This window comes from Typopeltis vanoorti, chromosome 1 (assembly GCF_054136105.1).
Source record: "Typopeltis vanoorti isolate ZY-2024b chromosome 1, IOZ_Tvanoo_1.0, whole genome shotgun sequence".
Taxonomy (NCBI): Eukaryota; Metazoa; Arthropoda; class Arachnida; order Uropygi; family Thelyphonidae; genus Typopeltis; species Typopeltis vanoorti.
The window spans coordinates 139,434,964-139,456,601 of record NC_143549.1 but is presented as its reverse complement, the minus strand read 5'-3'; the positions used below and the strand labels follow the sequence as shown (position 1 = coordinate 139,456,601).

The 21,638-nt window shown below is 35.6% G+C and overlaps 1 protein-coding gene across 1 annotated transcript in view; it reads left to right on the top strand.

Moving 5' to 3' along the window:
* The window catches only part of Dora (zinc finger SWIM domain-containing dorado), a 495,561-nt gene that overhangs the window by 276,956 nt on the left and 196,967 nt on the right, over positions 1 to 21,638 (top strand). Inside the window, exons 13-14 of the mRNA XM_090399467.1 lie at positions 10,038 to 10,103; positions 20,869 to 20,993. Coding sequence (XP_090255593.1) covers positions 10,038 to 10,103; positions 20,869 to 20,993 — 191 coding nt within the window. The remainder of the gene's footprint in view (positions 1 to 10,037; positions 10,104 to 20,868; positions 20,994 to 21,638) is intronic.

The window sequence follows — 21,638 nt, the reverse complement described above, 5'->3', positions numbered from 1 at the left end:
GGATTTCATTAGATCACCACGTGTCGTAGTAACTAGATATGTGACGGCACATAAATACTGGGGAAAATGAACTAATGAATGGTTAGTTATCCTACTGTCTGTTTGAGTATTTCTCTGTTCAGTGTGACAAGTATTGTACATGATCATTTCCCCTAAACAAAAATCATGAGTCTTTTGTCATCAGTGAGAATAAATGAAGCATATGATATTAAAGTCGTTAAATTCAGTGAGTAGAAGTTTTTCTTATTGTTATATATTCCAACTACAATGAGAGACATCGTAAACAAATGTTTTTCCTTTTTAGTTTAAATAAAATCTGTTTTCTTTTAAACACACTTTCCTTCATATCTTTAGTATCTGTAATATCAATTTATTTATGGATTATATATGTGAGTCTTTCAGAATCAATTAATCGGCACTTTACTCTCTATAAAAAGCAAATAATACTAGGGGTGCCGTGAAATTTATTTATTGATTTTAGTGTGCCGCCAGACAAAAAAGTTTGAGAACCACTGTCGTAGAGGATGTTTCATCATTTCAGCTGATTCAGAATGATGTTTCATCATTTTGTTTCATTGTAGATGAAACAAAATGTTTGTTTCATTGTAGATGAAACAAAATGATGAAAAAAAGAAACAATGGATGATTTTACATCAGGTCTGGTCTTCTCTACTTCATCACATCATGTGCATTATTACTAGTAGTAGTATGCAGCAATTCACCAAAACTTTTTTAGTTTATTTACATAATTCTCCTAATGATGTAAAAGAAAAGATTTTCACAAAACTAGTTAAGTAATTAATGAAATTAGTTTTCCTATCCCATCTGATTCTTTAATTGTGGAGTAATACTGGCAAAAAACACACCTAGCATACCCCCCCCCCTTCCCCTCCATAAAAGCTTACATAATGATATAATTTTTTTCCCTTAAAACTTGAAATATACTATCTTCATTTAAAATTATGGACTATAACATCTCAGATTGGAAAAACAGTAGTAGTTTCAGTAACTTAAAATGTTCTCCAAAAACTGTATTACAGTTTAATGTTTAAAACTTAAAAGTTAGGGAATGAAAAACAGAGACTAACAGATATGAAGGATTTTTTTTTTCAATGATAATTGACTACCAGAAGATATAAATCTTTTGGTAGTCATTTATCATTGAAAAAAAAAAAAAACTCCTTCAGATCTGTTAGTCTCTATATTTCATTCTCTAACTTTTTACTATCTCTGTTTGAAAAAAAAAAAAAAAAAAAAACATCTCCTATTCCAAAAATAAACATTTCATGCTCACAGCTATGCTATCTATTGCATTAGTTCCTGGAAGTCTTTGTAAGCAAACTTTCAACAAATTTTCAGTTAAAATTATAGCATTCTCCTTGAAAAATGAACTGTGGGAAGAAAAATAACTATTATGCAAATTTTTGTCTTGATATTTACTTAAGTGAAATTAGCATAGTTCCTGTAATTTGAAACTGTCAGCTCCCTGCATTAGGGTTCTACTGCCATTAAATTGTTGAAATTTAGTGATACAGTTATAACAATTTAGTTATAACAGACTTAAGTTGCAAAGATTGTTTGAACACACAACTTTAAATCTTACAAAATGATTTAATCAGCATAAAGTTACTTGCCATTTTTAGTGGAGACAAAGACAAGTGAATTTAGTTATTATGAGAAATTAAAAATTTATAATAGAATATTACTTTTACATGTATCATTAAAGAATTGAGTACAAAAAGTGATAAACAGTGAACAAGAAGGATATCCTCAATAGGAAGTAGTGTGTGAAATGAGTATGGACTATGTAGGGCTAAACAAGAACAGTTTCCTCTCTATGATGCCTGCACAGATTGGACTGTCAGTTTGATAGGATTTATCTGGTATAGTTTATTAATCCCCCTGTTTTATGATTAATACTCAATTCTTTACCACTGTGTTGATAATTTTTGTTTAATGATCTGTGCTTAATTTGGTACAAGGAACATACAGATAAAGACAGGATGAGCTGATCAAGTTGTAGTATTTGCAACAACCTTTTCTTTGATTCCAGTGTGGTTTGTGATTCAAAAAAGGCTAATGTCCAGATAGTACTTCCTTGAAGTGATGCGGAAAATGTTGGTTCTGAGAGAGAGCATTGGATGTGATGTTGGATGGTATAATATCAGATTTCTTAATGCCTACATTGAACTCAATATACCGTATTTTTCGATAGATAACCGCCGTGCATTATCTATACAAAAAGGTCTAAATTCGTTAAAAATGAACATGCACCATATACATTTGAAAGGTATGAGAGGTAAATCAAATGTAATAACAAAATTAAGGTACAAGTATTACTTAATATTTATTGAACATTACACTATTCAAATCCAAAAAATTCTTCATCAGACTTAATATTGAAAGAATCAATTGCGTTAAAAATTTAGTTTTTAACGCAATTTAACGGTATTTCTTCAGCTTCATAATCATTGTCACCGGACACCACTCCATTCCCTTGTGCTTTAATTCAACCATTTCTAACACAGTTTTCACTTACAGCAGCCCAGCTTTCTACAATCCATGTAACTATATCTTTATATGACGTTCTTTTCATCTGCCCTATTTTGTTATATTCATCATCCAGTCTTCCCACTTAGCCTGCAAATTGTCTTTGAATGGTTTATTTACTGCAAGATCAAGGGGTTGGAGTTTTTTTGTTAAACCACCTGGAATGACGGCCAATTTGGGATACTTTCAATTGTTTTAACTTCTGCTGTCATGTGTGCCCTACAGAATCCAACACTAGCAAAGATTTTGTGTTGAAAATGCCATTTTTCTCTTTTGCCACACATTCTCCAACCAAAATTTCATAACCTTGGAATTTATCCAACCTTTACCATTAACAGTAGCAATAATATCTTTGGAATCACAACCTTTTGGAACAGTCTTTCTTTTGAAAATCATCATCAGTGGCAGTTTGGAACCATCTGCAGTTACGCAGAGAACCACAGTAAAGTTATATAGACTTTTTGTACCCTGTTGTAGCAACTGAAACCGCTTTTGCTCTCTTCAGATTCACAGTCTCCTAGAACTAGGCATGTCAAAACTTACCTGAACCTCATCCATATTCCCAAAGTGACAAGCATCAACCCCCACACAAGTTTTCTGTCAGAAACAAACGAAATTTAGCTACTTTTGCTTCCCAGTCACACAGCAAATTTTGTCCAACACTAGTGGAGGAGTGCACACTTAAATTGTTTCTCTTCATCCAAAAACCCCCAAGATGGGTAGGCCTTGAAATCCTTTATATTATCGTTTTGCGCAATTCTTTTCAATTCCTGCAACACACGGACAGTAGATATTCTCATACCTTTAGCTCTTTCACTAACAACTCAATCAAACAGTTTTTTCCCTATGGTTGGCCACAAGCACTTTCTAAACCTCATAGCACGTTTCCTCCTATGTAAACATTTCAGGACTGTTTCAGCCTTTCGCCATTCACGAACACTACTTTCTCCAACACTGAACAATCTACCAGCTTCACGATTCCCTTTTTCCTTTGCTACTTCTACCACTTCAAGCTTGAGCTGCGCTGTGTAGGATTTTCTCCGAGAAGTACTTCTATCTTCCAAGGGTAATTCAGATCTAATAACAAAATATAAACAAATAATGATTTACTTTATGAAATATTTTAAAACAGGATGTATGGAATAATGTAACTTCATAAAATACAAAAAATATACACCTACCTTTCAGTTGTTGATGCGACTAGTTACAAGAGAACGATGCAACCCACACAAGCTATCTTTGTGTGGCCCAATGGTCACACAAAGAGTCATAGTAATGTCACAGTGCTCCCCAATAATGTGAAAATTGTAAAATTTGGAATTAAAAAAATCGACCACTGCTACTAGCAATGCACGTGCTTTTAAAGAATTCCTCCATCCTCTGTCTGTACTTCCTAACTCTACTGCTAGTGATTCATGCGCGTTATCTATACATCAAAATGAGTGATGAAGATGTTGGGAGTGCATGTTATACATTAGGCGTGCGTTATCTATCGAAAAATACGGTAGTTAATAATTCATTTTATAATACAGTGAGAGTGTGCTTGATTTGACAGATTTCCTCTTAATAAGTTAGTACACAAGATAAGAGAGATGAGGATTTATAGTAGATCAGCGAAATGGATAAGAGAGTGATTGCCTGTAGATACTAAGGTGTCGTGTAGAGGAAAGGCATTGTCCCAGAAAAAGAGGGTGGGTGGCGGTGATTGTGTGTGTGCCACTGAAGTCATGGATAGTTCTTTTAAACTTGTTTGTTAATTGTTATTTCATATGATTTGAAAGAAATATTTCGTTAGTTTGTTAGTGAGGCAAAGTTGGGGAAATTGTAAGGAGTGATGCTATCGCCTTTAGAAAGAAGGTGAATAGACTTTATCTTGGACTTTTTAGGTTACCATTTTTTTTAATACTTGCTGAGTGCAGAATTTTTTAAATTCACAATGCAGAAAGATAATACAGTGTACTTTGGATTGAACTGTGTTTTAAAGTAGATGAGATTTGGAGATGGTAGTGGCATAGACCCGGGGCAGAGCTGACTACTACCGGGTGTGTCCCCAGGTGGCGGATCGGGGAACAGCCTTCAGATATGGAGGCTAGCTGCGATATAAGCACAGCAATCTGGCGAATAAGCAGCCATGGACCAACAGCGACTGAGCTATCAGGGCGTGGGGGAGCAGAAGTGGCAACTCTGTCTCACTTAAAACCTCACAAAGCCCAATGACAACTCGGTGACATGGCGAATAGTGCCACCATTAAATAAGTACCTGCTGGGGTCACTGCCCCTGACATTGGGAAGCAGCATTGTCAGTACTGACACAAGGTTGAAGCCAAATGATGACGGAAAAGCTTGTGATCAGAGATTTGCAGATGGCAATATGATTATATTGTGTACGTCTGTAATACTGCGGAGCAGAAAGCAAACGGAGAAACTACTGCTCTACCTTATCTCCAGAACAACCACCATGGCGAGCAAAGGAGTCGCCATACTTGTATGCAGAAATATTTTAAGTGCACTAAAAATTACTAGAACAAAAATATTATATGATGTGTTAAGAGTAAATTTGTAAAGCATATACAATTCAACACACACACACACACACACACACACACACACACACACACACACACACACAAATTTCAGTTTAAAAACTGTGCGTATAAATGTACAGTTTTGAAAATGTTCAAACCAATAAAAACGGCCTTACAATTGGCCCCAAGTTCCCGGCGTCCCTTAAATGGGACAGGGGTGCGAAGAATCTCCGGGCTCAAAATGGTGTCCACTTTTAAAATTGCAACTTGGAATGTCAGAACTCTGTATGAAGCTGGCAAATTAAGAAATGCCACAAGAGAAATGAAGAGGCTGGGCATCCGGATTTTGGGAATTTGCGAGACAAGATGGCCAGGATCTGGAAAGTGTCAACAAGATAATACAACAATGTATTACTCTGGGAATGATGAGAACAAACATCGACATGGTGTAGCTGTAATAGTAGATGAAGAAATCAATAAATCAGTACTAAATTGGATTCCATTTTCTGAAAGGATAATGCTGTTACAACTTAAGGGAAACCCCGTTAACATAAATATCATCCAAGCTTATGCACCCACAGCTGACAAAAGTGAAGAAGATGTTGAAGAGTTTTATGAACACCTAAAAGAGATTAAAAACCTAACAAAGAAACATGATATAAACATAATGATGGGTGACTTCAATGCAAAAGTAGGAAGAGGGGGTGATGGAGAAATTGTTGGCGAACATGGCTTAGGCACCAGAAATGACAGAGGAGATCGCCTAGTCCGGTTCTGTCAGGAAGAAGATCTAACAATAGCAAATACCTGGTTTAAACTTCCACCCAGAAGACTGTACACTTGGAAATCGTCTCAAGATAACCAACATAACATTGTCCGAAATCAAATTGATTATATACTGATAAATAAAAGATTCCACAGTAGTATAAAGAGTGCAAAGACTTATCCTGGAGCAGATATCTCATCAGACCACAATCCCATAGTTGCAGAAGTACGTCTTAGATTAAAATCAGCTAAAAAATCACAAAAGAAGAAAAAGAAAATTGATGTAGAAAAACTGAAAGACCCGAACATAAATAAAAGTGCCAAGACACAGCTTAACCTGCGATTACAACAGATTAACATAGAAGAAAATAAAAGTGTGGAATCTCTTTGGAATAGCTTAAAGAATGCCATCGTAACAACAAGTATTGAAGAAGTAGGTTATGTGAATAATATAAAACAACAGGAATGGATGACAGATGAGATTCTTTCTCTTATTGATACAAGAAGAATGTACAAAAACAAAGACCTAGCCAGGTATACAGAAACATCAAGAAAAAAATAAAAGAAGCCAAGGAAAATTGGATGAAAAATTTATGTACTGAAATTGAACTGCTTCAGAAGAAACATGATAATTTCAATCTGTATAAGAAAATCAACGAAATTTCCGGAAAACTGAGGAAAAAGCAAATAGTGTCTCTAAGAGACGAAAATGGAAAAATAGTTCTAGAAGAAGAGAATAAAGCACAGATTTGGATAAAATATGTAACAGAACTTTTCAATGATACTAGACAGAAGCCTATAAATATAAAAGATAACATTCAAGGACCAGCAATCATGAAATGTGAAATAGAGAATGCTATACGAACAAGTAAAACAGGAAAAGCCAGTGGTCCAGATGGTGTGCAAACAGAATTTTTAAAATTAATAGAACCAGATAACATCAAACTTCTTGAAAAACTATTTAATGAAATATATGAAAGTGATGAATTTCCATCAGATTGGCTCAAATCTACATTTATCACTATCCCAAAGAAACCCAAAAGCGAATTCCTGTGGTGACTTCCGACTTATTAGTCTAATGAGCCAAACATTAAAAATATATTTGAAAGTAATTCAGAATCGCATTTATAGAAAAAGTGAAGAAACTCTAAGCGAAACACAATTCGGCTTTCAGAATGGTTTTGGTACTAGAGAGAACCTTTTCTGTACCCAAATATTGATACAAAAATGCATAGAAAAACAGAAATCTGTCTTTATGTGTTTCATAGATTTTGAAAAAGCATTTGACAAAGTCAGACACACTAACTTAATAGAAGTCCTTCAACAAACAAGGCTAGACGAACAAGACATAAGACTAATAACAAATCTGTATTGGAATCAATCAGCTACCGTTCAATTAGACAACATTACCACCAGTGATATTAACATCAAAAGAGGAGTGAGACAAGGATGTGTGCTCTCACCACTCCTGTTCAACATATACGCAGAGGTAATCTTTAAAAAAAAGCATTGGAAGAATGTCCAGAGGGAATCGCAATAAATGGAAAGATTGTTAAACAACCTACGATATGCAGATGACACTGTGCTAATTGCAGATAACATTATGGATCTCCAAAAACTCATTGACAGAGTATACATAGAAAGCCAAAGAATGGGAATAAATATAAACATCAACAAGACAAAATACATGATCATCAGCAAACATCCAGCCCCATCAATGAAACTGACACTCAATGGGAAAAATATTGATCAAGTGTCAAGATATAATCTTGGTTGTTGGCTTAATGAACGGTGGGATCCAGAAATAGATATAAAGACAAGGATTGAAGTTGCACAGCAGTCCTTCATGAAAATGAGAACACTATTCTGCAATAAAGACTTAAACATGGAAGTCAGATGCCGAATGCTGAAATGTTACGTGTGGTCTATTCTGCTCTATGGAGTTGAAACATGGACATTGAAGGCGACAACCATCAAGAAAATCGAAGCCTTTGAGATGTGGCTATACAGAAGAATGCTAAAGATATCATGGACAGAAAAAATTACCAATGAAGAGGTCTTAAAATCCATTGGCAAAGCTAAACATCTTGTACAAATAATCAAGAAACGAAAAACATATCTTGGCCACATCATGAGAAACAGCAAATACCAACTTCTACAAACTATTTTGGTAGGAAGAATTGATGGCAAAGGAACTAGAGGAAGAAAAAGAATATCATGGTTTGACAACATCAAGATGTGGACAGGAAAGAGCAGTGCACAACTGCTCAGATTAGCACAAGACCGCAGTTTGTTCGCCAAGATGGTCGCTGACCTTCGATAGAAGATAGCACAATAAGAAGAAGTGGCATAGACATAGCTCGTATATGTCCGTGCCATGGTGTAAGAGTTAAAGATGCTATCAATTCCTTTGCACATTCTCGTAATATATATGATGATGTTTGTTAAAATTCCAAAGATATCTTGATATTCATTAACTGCCAGTCTCTACTTATTCATTGCTACTCCCAATCCTCACCATGAAATACACTGATAAAATTTCTATCTCTTTAGCTGATGTCAATGTGCAACAACTAATACGATTTTTCCATACACACTGTTTCTTCTTCTATCCACATAACTGTAGAATTTTTTATGATTTTTCTTTGCATTCTCAATCATTCTTCTTTCATATGCCAATTTCTACTTTGCCACTACAATTTGCACTTTCCTGGTCTGCACCGTATACTTCTCACAAGAGAATGTTATTATAAAGACTTTTCTTTATACTTACATAATTTTAGGTGAGCATAAAAAGGAGTCCTCATAAACTTGCTCTCCACAGCTCTTGCATAATTTCATAATTTATCAATTTCTCTCTCACTTTATTTATCCTTCTGATCTTAGGGATACAATCTGGCATTATCATCAGCAGCTAATCTCAAACTAAGATCTGTATTACTCATTTCTATTCCCTTCAAATGATCATCTTTCAGTATGTTACCAGTCAGTTTGTTACAATTTCCTACCCTGTAATTTCACACACACACCCCTTTCATCAGCGAAGCTTACCTACCTGTCTACCTCTTACACTAGAACCATATGCACTCTCACTGACTAGCATCTCATACTGTCGCTTCTAAGAATATCATAGTATGAAACATTATAATGAAGTCCAGCATTTGTATTGCATCCACCTCATGCTGTGTAACTATACCTTTAACAACTAAAAGAATTTTCCATTAATCACCTGCCTGTTTCATCTGTATTTCCCATCTGTATGAAATTTAAGAATCACTTTCCTATACATTTCCTGGCTCATGGAAATACTTCATTCAATATGTAATATTTCTGCTCTCCCGAATCTCTCATACCAAACAGCCTCGAAATCACTATTACTAATGCTTCCTTGCTCCTCCATTTGTTATAGGACACAACTCTTCTGAGATCAGTGTTAACCCATAAAATCTTTTCTTCATTTTGTCTTCTAAAAATGCTATTCCATTGTATTCTCTTCCCAAATACAGAATGTGTATGAGTGGAAAGAGAGGGAAAAAACAGAAGACCATCCTTAGAAGCTGTATGAAAAGTGTGATGTTCAAGGGACACTCAGTTAACTGACCTTCCTGGTTCTCTGGGTGAATATTGTCTCTGCTTTCTATCAGTAGGTTCAAATTCTGATTGTTTGTGAATCTTTTCAAATGGTAGACAATGTTTGTCGTGTGGTGTAGACCAGCTCCTTCACCTTGTTTCTTAAAGATCTGAAGTGACTCGAGAAAAAAAATGCCAAAAATCCCAGTATATAATATCCCCTTAATTTAATTAATATTTAAGTTCCATGTTTGTTCTCTTAAGTAGGGTTTTGATTATCTGACCTATAGTCTACTGTGGTACCTGGCAATCTCACATTTGCTAAATTTACATCCTGTTTTGGATGGACTTTTGGATGGAAAAATGTATGGAGCACTTGTTGTGTCTCTCAGTAGCACATTTTTTACATGGAGTGTAATCATAGTGGAATGCATTGTCAAAGTATGTGAATGAGTTCATGATATAATATGAAAGCCGCATTGCCTGTTGAATGAGACTACCTGCATTGAGTTTAACTAATGGTGGACTCTTGTAATAATAATAAATGCACTTCAGGTTATATAATGTTTAACTTTTTTAAATGGATTAGAATGTTTTGATAGTGTTTTTTTTTTTTTTTAAATATAGGAAATGCATGTGCAAAGTTGCAGTCAGATGAAACACTAGGATTTGAAGCTGCTGTGATAGCTCTAGGTAAGGTTTAAAATTATATTTACTTTAATTTGAAACAAATTACAATAAAACTGTATTTTCTCAGACCTTTAGTTTGAGAAGATTTGTACAAACATTGTATTATATATATTTGCTTGCATTTTTGAGTGGTATGAGGTTTAAATATGTTTATGAGCCAGAACATTATTGACCCCACAGTCTTTTCTAGCTAACCAGGCTATATGGTTGTTGGAAACAGGCTGATGGTAGTGGCAATATCCTGGTATGGAAACTGATCTCGTTGAACATGTCTTGACAGCTGTGTTTAGTACAAGATAATTTCCTACGTCTGGACTCTTCCTGTGAAACAATGCCACAAGGCTTGCATTGTGCAGGAATGGTTTGAAGAGCATATCTAAGCATTCCATGTGTACACCTGGCAATCTCCTGATTTGAGCCCCATCAAACATTTTGTGGGATCATGTGAAACTGAGGCAACTGGTGCTAAAGGTGGTTAAGTTCTCATCACTTGCCTTAGTATCTCCCATAATGCAAAGCACACCTCAGTCCTAAAAGTACTTCAGGCACAAACTTTGTTTGCTAACAATTGGATAAAGGATAAAACCCAATATATAATTAGTACCATAGCGAAGTGAAAAAACTTCCATAAACTTATCTCTAATACAGAGAATTTTAATAATAGGGCGTGACACCCTTTGGCAACTCGTATAGGTAAATATGATTTCTCCATACTTCCACCTTAGTATCACCACCTCTGGGTCTGGCTCCCACTGATAAGACCTCAATAAAGGTCGAAACTGGTCTGGGGAGTGACCCTTCCTTTAATGCATAGCATTATACATGTCCACAAGGACATGTGCTTTGCATTATTGGAAATACTAAGGCAAGTGATGAGAACTTATACCACCTTTACCACGAGTTGCCTCAGTCGTGAAAGTATTTCAGGCGCAAACTTTGTTTGCTACCACTCGGATAAAGGATAAAACCCAATATATAATTAGTTTTATTTAGCAATTTTTCGAAGTAATTACTCCATACATCAAGGATATCTTTTTCACTAGTTTTCATGTCACCTTTATCATCTCTAATTCCTTTTACAGCACTCTTTCCTCCATTTCTGCACTTCTTCAACAACCTCCAGAATATCTTGCCACCTTCTTGATATTTATTTTCAATGATCTTACCAAAGTCTTCCCATGTCTTTTGTTTAACTAGTTTTACACAGTGTTTAGCTTTCTTACATTTGTCTCTGATTTCTCTAAGAGCACAAGCTGACTTATTTGACAGGAACTTTTGATATGTTTTCTTCTTTTCCTTCACTGCCGCTTTAACTTTCTGTTTCCACCATGGAGTTCTGATTTTTCTACTTTGCAGAAAACCTCACCACATGCCTTTCTGGCTGAATATTTTCTTCAGGATTTGTCACTGAATCTCCAAGATTTGATTCCTGTTCTCAAACTTTCATTTTGTCTTGAATAATATTTGTGTATTTTAGTCTACAGTTCATATCTGAGAGCTGCTCAACTTTTATTCGCTTTAAAACTTTTTAATATGTTCTTCTTTTCAATATGAAATTCAATTTTATCTTGCTCAAGACTAAATGCTGATCACATTCAATATCAAATCCTCTACACACACTCTAGCTCTAGTGTACCGCACCAATGAGAAAACATCACTATCAACAGTAACATATTCAATGAAACTTTTCTTATTCTTTGCCTCATCTCTCCATCTGAATTTGTGCACATTTTTAGGTTGGAACATTGTTTGTAACCCCTCCCCCCAAAGAACTCTGCATGACTCTTTCATCGTCTTTCAAGTTTGGCCCGCTTTCTTTTGATTGTAAGTTGCTGGCCGCGGAAACTTGTCAAAACCTTGCAGCACTCTTAGATACTATCTTTTAAGGTGTTAGTGCAGTAAGCAACTCTTATATACAAAACTAGTAAACAACATTTCCTGCGCTCTTACACATAAATATATACAAAGTTCCCCTGGGAAAGCATTGCCTTTGTTTTTGACGTTAAAACAGTAAATACATTCACTTCCCACAGGGTTAACTACATTAATAAAAATACATACATACAAACAAGATTATTTTTGTAACAGTTCACATGAGACTTGACCTCTGTAAAAAATCGATGTAAAACGCTTGGAATTTTTTATCTACATCGAGATTTTACAGGCTGATAACGAACTTATACAGTGAGCTAGAAGCCATGGTAAGAACAAGTGTTGGATTAACTGATTAGCTTCAGATCATTAAGGGAGCTAGGCAATGTTACTTAATTTCTGCTCACTTGTTTAGTATTCATAGTATTCATGCTGTGGACATCATGTGTGAAGTATTAGATGAGCTTAACAGGAGAATTAGGATAGGTGGCAGATTGATCACTAATATGAGGTATTTTGATGATACAGTACTCCTTGGTAATGACAACAAGAACTAGGATGAATCCTAGACAAAGTTAATGAAATTAGTAAGAACAGAGGACTTCAACTCAATGCTATCAAGAGAAAAATTATGGTTCTCAAAAGAAATATAGACAAGGAAGCTTCTGAGAAACAAGTATACCTTAACAGAGAAAGAATTGAGGAAGTCAGTAAGTTCGAGTGCCTCGGATCTATTATTAATGTGAAGAATTGCTGTCCAGAAGACATTAAAAAGAAGATTAGAAATGGCTAAAACTACAGTCCAAAACTTGTCTAAAATCTGGAAGAACGGATCTGTATCCACAGGAACAAAGTTGAGGATTCTGGATGTAGCTGTTTTTCCAACAGCAGCTTATAGATGTGAAGCTTGGAACCTAAAAAAGTGATGCAAAAAGTCTAGCTGCTTTTGAGATGTGGTGTTACAGAAAACTGTTGAAGATATCATATACCGAAAGGCAGTCAAATGGATGGTTGCTTGGAAGGATCAGTAGAACTTTAAGGCTCCTTAGTGATATTGACAAAAGAAAGCTGATGGAAGTTTTTCCACTTGGTTTTATTATAAATTAAAGATGCCAAGAAATTATATTCTTGGTTTATCCTTTATCTAAGTATAAGCAAACAAAGTTTGTGCCTGAAGTAATTTCGAGACCGGGCAACTTGTATATAGAAGCTAATGACTTCACATCACTTGCCTTAGTATCCCATAATGCAAAGCACATATCCTTACAGACATGTATAATGTGCTATGCATTATGGGTAGGGTCATCACTACCCAGACTGGTTTCAACCTTTATTGAGGTCTCATCAGTGGAAGCCAGAACCAGAGGTGATACTAAGGTTGAAGTATAACCAAGTGTATAAAAGTATAAAACTTCCAACATCTATCTGTAATCCAGAGTATTTTAATAATGTGTGACACCTTTTGGCTGTTCGTATATGGAAATATGACTTCTGCATTATTTCAACCTTGGCTTCCACTGATGAGACCTCAATAAAGGTTGAAACCAGTCTGGGTAGTGATGACCCTACCCATAATGCATAGCACATTATACATGTCCATAGGAATATGTGCTGTACGTTAGTTTCTATATACGAGTTGCCCAGTCCTGAAATTACTTCAGGTGCAAACTTTGTTTGCCTTACGCTTGGATAAAGGATTAAACTAAGAATATAATTTCTTGGCATCTTTAATTTATAAAAGAAAGCTGAAATACTTTGGACATATTAAAAGGATGGAAATAGGAGGACTTCTCAAAACAATAATAGAATTTAAAGTTCTTAGAAAAAGAGGAAGGGTAGACCCCCAATGGGATGAATGGATAGTGTGTGTCTGGAGTAACTGATCTTCAGAGAGTTAAAGCCTCCAGGACCATCTGGCGAGGACTGATGTGGTGCATCACAGAAAAATGAAGTGACCATCTCTCCATCCATCCATCCATCCATCCATCCAGTGGATGGATGGATGGAGTAAAACAGGTTCTTCTCTATTTCTGATGCTCCCAGCATTCATAAATAAACACAGTAATTTACTTTTAGGTTTATAACCAGTCCTAGCCAATGCTACCTGTTGGTTGTTATTTTCCTATATCTGCTCCACGCTTAATCGTTTTTATCACCACTTATCCTAACTGCACATTCACTACTGCCTCCAACATCTGCTCTCCTTATGCCCTATCTCCATGTCTATCATGACTCCCCTGTTTCCAAGTCCATCCTGCCCTTTTGTTCTCTCATAATCTTTCACACCACTACTATTTCTGTTAACAAGCACATCAGTCCCACTCATTCCACTCTCCTGATCTTTCACTTCTTACTTCCTCTGATCTCCAGATTACATTACATATTTCATCTCCTTCTAACAGTCTCTCTCTTGCCTCCCTCTCTCTCCATTTGACTCACACCTCATCCATTTGAATGTAGTCCATCACTTTTGTGCAAATCTATTCTCCCCTCAAATGTATATCCCACATTTACAAACTACATCTCATTTTCACACAGCACTTCCAACACACTATCATAATTCTTGCTCTCCATCTTAATTCATCATTCTCATATCTTAGCAATGGCTGACAGCCTATCTTACCATACTGGTGGCTTTCACTCTACTCTATAACCTCCTGGTATCCATTCTCACATTTTTCATATGTCCAACAAAATCATTTCTTCCAAATTATTTTGTTGTCTTTATTATACATTATAAAAATATAACAAATGCAATTGAACTATAGAAAAAATAAAAGTAAAAGATAGTAGTTCTCATAGGCACTGATTTAAGTAGCGATAAATTTTAGCCTCCATAGTACAATTAGAAGAAAGAGTACATTGTGCCCTTTGATTAGATAAGGCCTAAGTTCGATTTACCGTCATGACTGGAGGAATCTTTATATGGACTTTTTCAATCGAAGGTGAGTTAGCTGATCTCATACAGAGGTAGCAGGATTTTTTCCTCCTGGAAACTTGGGTTTTTCATCCTGCATACAGACATATTGGCCCTTCAGAACATGCAATTTACAGACAAAAAATACTAGTTGTGGTGGGCAGTAGATGGCATCGATGTAGATGATTGGTAGTAGAGGTTCGGTGTAGTGGTGAAGACGGAGAGTTGTAGGTGTCCTCCTGCAATGAGTCTATGGACTCCTTGGAGGTGTCACGAATAATAATAATAATAATACAGCATGAGAGGGGATATGAAAGGGTTGCTAGCCATGAGAGTGAAGTGTGAGAGAGTAGATAATCATTAGTCTGTTACCAAGATATGATGGTATTGAATTATGAAGAAGGGCTGTGATGGGAAAAAAGTTGATGCTCTGGCTATGTAGAAGGAATGTTTACAAGTTTGTGGATGTGTGGAACAAGTTTGAGGAAAGAATGGATTTTTATGAGAGGGATAACCTGCACTTGAATGCATTTGGTATTCTGAGTCTGGAGATACAAGACCTAATGTGGAGAACCAGAGAAGCTGATCTTAATGGGAGGAATGGTGAGGCTGTGTAAAAGGAATTAAGTTATGAAACTGTGTTAATAACATAAATTAGTAATGTATTATTTCTAATCCTCTATGCATCCTAACACTCACCATGGGAGTTTGCACATTTAGACCTAAATAACTTTATGTTGATCCCATACACGAGAGGTTGGTTAATCAACCTATAGTACAATAGTACTGTGTGTGGGTAGGGAAAGGAAAAACTGTTTACATTTGGTTTAAAAGCCTGTATATTGTATTCCTTGGGAAATACAGAAGGGTGGAAGGCTGTTCCACAATACAGCAGCAGGAATGAAGGAGGAGGAAAAGAAACTTATTCTGTGGGTTTCACGGTGTACTGTGAAGGGATGTTGGGTGGCAGCTGCACATGTTCCAATGGACTTAACTGAGTGGGGGAATTATTGATGCTATTTCAGATGAACATTTTCCATGGAAATGTTTATAGAATACACATGTTGCAGAAACCAACGACCTGTGCAAAAATGGGAGAGGTGAGTTGAAAAGAGATAAGAGATGGGTTATTAATCAATCTAATTGCCCTCCTCTATTGAGTCAAGCATTTTGTGGGAGATCTTATGGTCCCCACTCCAAATATGAAAGAGTAGTATTCAATAGCTGGATGGATTTGTGATTTGCATAAGATTAACAGTGTTCAGAAGTGAAGTAATGTCTTGAGCAAAAGAGAAGTCCTAGTTTTTTAGAAGATGAAGATGTAATGGTTGTGATGTGTTCGTGCCAGGAGAGGTTTGATGTCAGGGTGATTCCAAGAAGAGAAATCTCATCTTGGCTGGAAATTTGAGTGTTGTCAAAGATAATACTGGGAGAAAATGTGTCTTTTTTTTGTGAGAAATAAGGCAAAACTGGGTTTTGCTAGCAATGAAATAGCACTGAAATTGGAGGATAGCTCAGAGATCAGAATTGCCGGCAGTGGTGGCTGATGCTCTGTAGCTTGAGATGATTTGTATAAAGTAAGGTTTATCAAAATGAAAGGAAGGAGTGCAATTTGCTGTCATCTGCAAAACTATATATTGGGTTGGAGGTCAACTGAAGTAGGTCATTGATATATAGAAGGAAGAGAGGTGATGAGAGTACAGAACCTTGTGGAACCCCAGCATTAGTTGAATGGTAAGAGGTTAAGGAGCCATCTACCATCACACATAGTTTGTGTCCAGACAGAAAACTGGCAATCCATATCTTCCTTGCCTTGAAGATATCCATCATTGGAGCACTTACAAAGCATATATTCACCAAGCCCACATATTCTACCCCTTTGTTCCTGATACTTTCAGTATTTGTGTAGAGCAAGAATAATTTACCTCCAGGCTTTTCTGTACACTTACCTCTTCATCTGCATAACCTACTCAGACAACCTACAGATCTTATTAACATTTAACATTTCACTTATACAGGCATCTTTCATACTTACATACATTTTTCATACTTATTATACCCAAACCTGCATGCACATAATCACCTCTACAATTATTATACACATTCAGGCACTAATCAGGCCTCATTTGGATTTGTGTTCACAGATATGGTGGTCACCTGGCTTGTCAATAAGAAAATAACAAAGGGAGTACAGAGGTGAAAATAAGACTGTTTCAAGACTTTGGAATGTTGAGTAATGCATTCTACTCATCTGCCTTGCAAAAATTTCTGTTTCACTTACTCATATGACTCTTGTATAGTTTCCAGGGATGACCTTGCATTCTCCCATCATCCTTTACCCTTGTATAATAGCCGGCTTGGCTTGCTGAGTGGTTGGAGTATCTGCTCTCCAGCCAAAAGGATGCAGGTTCGAATCCCGCCGTGGACATTGTTCTTTGTGATTGTCTGCGGGAAAACTAGTGGTGGTAGTTGGCAGTAGATGCCGTTGAGGTAGTTGAGGTCAGTTGTAGAGCAGGTGCCCTCCCTCGATGAGTCTTTGGACTCCCTGGAGTTGTCAAATGTTAGATGTAATTCATGGGGACTCTGCACCAGCATTAAAGACTATCTATTTTTGGATAAATGAGTTTAAATATAATTGTAAGTCCATTGAAGATGAAGCATGCTTCGGACACCCAACTGAGGGCACTACAAACAAAATGATTGACAGAATCCATGATATCATTATGGAAGACCACGACCACCGAGTGAGAGTACGTGAGATTGCTGAGACAAGGAAAATTGCACATGAAAAAGCTGTGTGCACGATGGGTGCTGCAATTGTTGACTGTTGATCAAAAACACATGCAAAAAGATGTTTTAACACAGTGTTTGGCGATGTTTAATCGCAATTTCAGGATTTTTTGCATCGATTCCTGACTGTGGACAAAACTTGGATTTACCACTACACATACCTGAGTCAAAGCAGCGATCAAAACAGTGGACAATGCCCAGTGAAAGAGCACCGAAAAAAAGCGAAGACCATTTTGTCATCTGGGTGATCGCCATTGTTTTTTGAGATTCCCAAGGAATTATCATGATAGACTATTTGGAAAAGGGTAAGACAATAACATGAATCTATTATGCATTATTGTTGGACCATTTAAAAAAAAGAATCGAAGAAAAAATGGCCAAGATTGGTGCACAAAAAAGTGCTCTTTTATCAAGACAATGCATCGTCCCACACATTGGCTGGTGCAATGGCAAAATTGCACAAATTGAGGTTCAAATTGGTACCACATCCACCGTGTGACTTCTTATTCTCAAACTTAAAAATTTGGCTCGGTAGGAAAAAATTTTCTTTGAACAAGGATGTCATCAAGGCTAAGTGACTATTTTGCACAATTTGACAAATCCTGCATTTTAGGTGGGATGAAAAATTTGGAAACTTGCCTGATCAAACGTATAGACCTTGATGGAGACTGTTGAGAAATAAAGATGATTTTTTCCACTCATCTGCCATGCAAAAAATGTGTTTAACTTTTTTCTTTTTTTTTTTTTTTAATCAAACTTTTCAAACAACCCTCATATATTTGTCTGATAGGTTCCTCATCCATTTATGTCTTGATCATCACTGTCTAACAAGTTCTCTGCAGACCACACTCTCTCAATCTCTTCTTATACTCAGCATTCCAAAGTCTGGTATATTTGTGATATATGTCAAATTTTTTTGCACACACATTTCACGTATTGTTGCATGTAACTAATTATTTAAATTGGGACAGGCTGATTGAATTTAATAATAGATATATGAGTCGGATAGGAAATTGTCTGCCTGAAAGATATCAGAAATTTCATATTGGAGAGCAATGTCCCAAGAGAGAAAAGTAACTAATGCTTTGCCACACGGTTTGTTTTAGACCCATTGTTGTATATCTTTTTGTGTCAATAGTAAAGGACAGCTTAAGTCCGCTTGGTTAGCCTAGTGGCTTTGCGCTTCGCAACCATATTACTGGGGAAGGAGTATCCCAGGTTCGATTCCTGTTGAAGACGTGAGGAATTTGAAGATTTTTCCTCAGCCATAGCCAAGATAGCCGGTCTTAGGCGCGGACAGTAGGGTTTTTTTCACCAGTTTATCTGGCGTTTTTCATCCCACAAGCAGGCAAACTGGCCCCGTGAACATACGCTACCACAGCCAAAAATATATTCCCACCAATGGCAGGCTAGGCGACAGGTCAGTTGGGAGTGGTACTAACAAGAAGTCGCATCTAAGTAACACGCAAACCCTTCATAGGAAACGGGAATAACGCATAGTGAAAGAAGTAATAGGACAGCTTAAATGGGATATGAAGTTGATATAGATAATGCAAAGTTGAGTAGCGCTATGAGGAGTAAAGCAGTCTATTCAGATCCTTCTGTGAAGTATGACTCCACAGGAAGATTTGAATAGACTTGTTTAGATAGATTAGTGAGACTAATATTTTGTTATTTCCAAGTATGAAGTTTGAAATATGAAAGCAAAGCTAGAATGCTATATATTTAGTTAGTGAGAAAGAGAGAACAAAATAAGCTATAAGTATTGATGTCAGTTTTTTTGTTGAACACTCAACAAAAAAACTGACATCAATACTTATAGCTTATTTTGCTTTTTACTGTGATTAAATTAGGACATGAATGATATGTAGTTTAAACATATGTTGAAAGAGAAATGATATAAGAAGAGTATTGTGACATACCTTTAGAGAATCTTCATGTTTACTTTAAAATTTTTGATGAAACAAAAATAAAAAATATGAAAATTATAAACAGAAGAATACATACTGTGGTGCCATAATGGACTAATATGAAGAATGAACTGCTTAAGTTCATTCTTCATATGAGTCATGTTGAACTGTTTCAACATGAGTTGTCTTCAGAAACCTGACATTTAAAGCATACATAGTGAGAATTGCAAACACTTGTAGCAAGGATGAGGAAAACATTGATGGGCACAAATAAAAAATTACCGTTCTGCTATACAAGGTATTCAATATCTTGCAGGAATGCTATTTGCATATGATGGATAAAAGAATAAGAGCTAATGAGACATACAAGTTTTTGGGAGGTTTGTACCAGATTTGTACTGAACAGATTTTTCATTGAGTTGAGGGAGATAAGTGGAGGTAGAGCTCTGGAAGTTCTATAAGGAGAGAGTGAGCAGCAGTTTTTTTTTTTTTGCTGAGAGGTTAGTTGGTGAGTGGAATGTATTACCTGAGAGAATGGTGACAAGAATAGTAAATTATTCACATGATTGATAATAATTTACATACATTCAGAACCATTTAAAATGCAATTTCATGAGTATTGGGGTCGATAATATTTACTTCTCCATGATGAATTTTGACTCTTTGGGATGTTGATTACAGTAATAATATTCCAGTTCTTTTTAATGTCCATTTAATATATAAACCCGTTTTAATATATTTAATTTAATATATAAACCCATTTACTATATAAACTTAAGTCACCTAGTTTCTAACTAGAAGAGTAGTCTGTTGTAGAAATTTCATTTTTCCTTAGACTATGAAACCCTTTGAATAAGAATTTATAATTCTTTTTCAGAAGAATAATACAGTGAATAAAAATAGATGAAATCTGTATTTCCTTTGTTATTTGTTTCTAGAAATTATCAGTTCCACTCATTAAGGGTTCTTAATGTGACTTTTTTTTTTTTAATATCTAATTCAAAATACTTCTATCCACAATAAAACTGAAAAAAAAAAAAAAAAAAAACATTTTGTAAAAAAAAAAAATAATTTCTTAAAATTTACACAATTCTTGCTTTGCTTACAAGTCTATCCCAGTGTATTATTCATTATTTATGGTAGCAGTTAATCAGAAAATTTAACCAAGGTGAAATTTTTGGTTTACATACATTCAGAACCATCTAAACAATTCTGATGGTTGAAACTTTCCTATGAGGGCTTTTATGTTTTTATCATAAAAAGTATTTTACAAATGTAGGTCTCAAAGCCAATGTTTCTGAAGCAGAACATCCGCTTTTATGTGAAGGTACTCGTAGACAAAGGGGAGAACTGGCTCTCTCACTCTTAGTTCATTACAAAGATGATCAGGAAAAGTTAGCAAAGGTGAATGAATGTTTTTTTTACCTTATTAATATTTCATTTATTATAATGATGTTTTTTTCAAAAATTGCATATTCAATAATTATTCTTAAATGCTGATTACTCATCTTGGTTTAGTCTGAATGTTTTTAATTGAATCAGTGGTTACAGAGACAACAAAGGTTAATGGTTTCTTATTCTACAGAGAACAGGATTGCTTTTGAGTATGATCTTTTTATACTCAGAATTTCCTGCTTGCATATTGTGAACACAATACCCTCTTGTAGGGATGCATTTACTGTCAGTTTTTTTACTCCTTAGAAATGTTTTTATTTTTAAGCCAAAAAATAAGTATTCCATAATAATAAAAAAATTTATATATAAAACATAATTCCTTTTACAATCATAAAACATTGTTAGTGTGAGCTGAAGAAATATGAAGGAATATTAGAAATTTGAATACAAAACAATAAAAAAAATTGTGCGTTAGAATAATAGAATTCTTCTAAGCATGCTGTTGTAGTAGCTAGGATAAAACATTGAGCAATGTGTGTGTGTGTGTGTGTATTAAAATTTTCTTAATGAATTGAAGATAACAGTTTTCCAAGCTTCTGAAAGAGAAAGGCAGTCACTATGATTTTTACGATGATGGAGTAATGCTTCAGAACT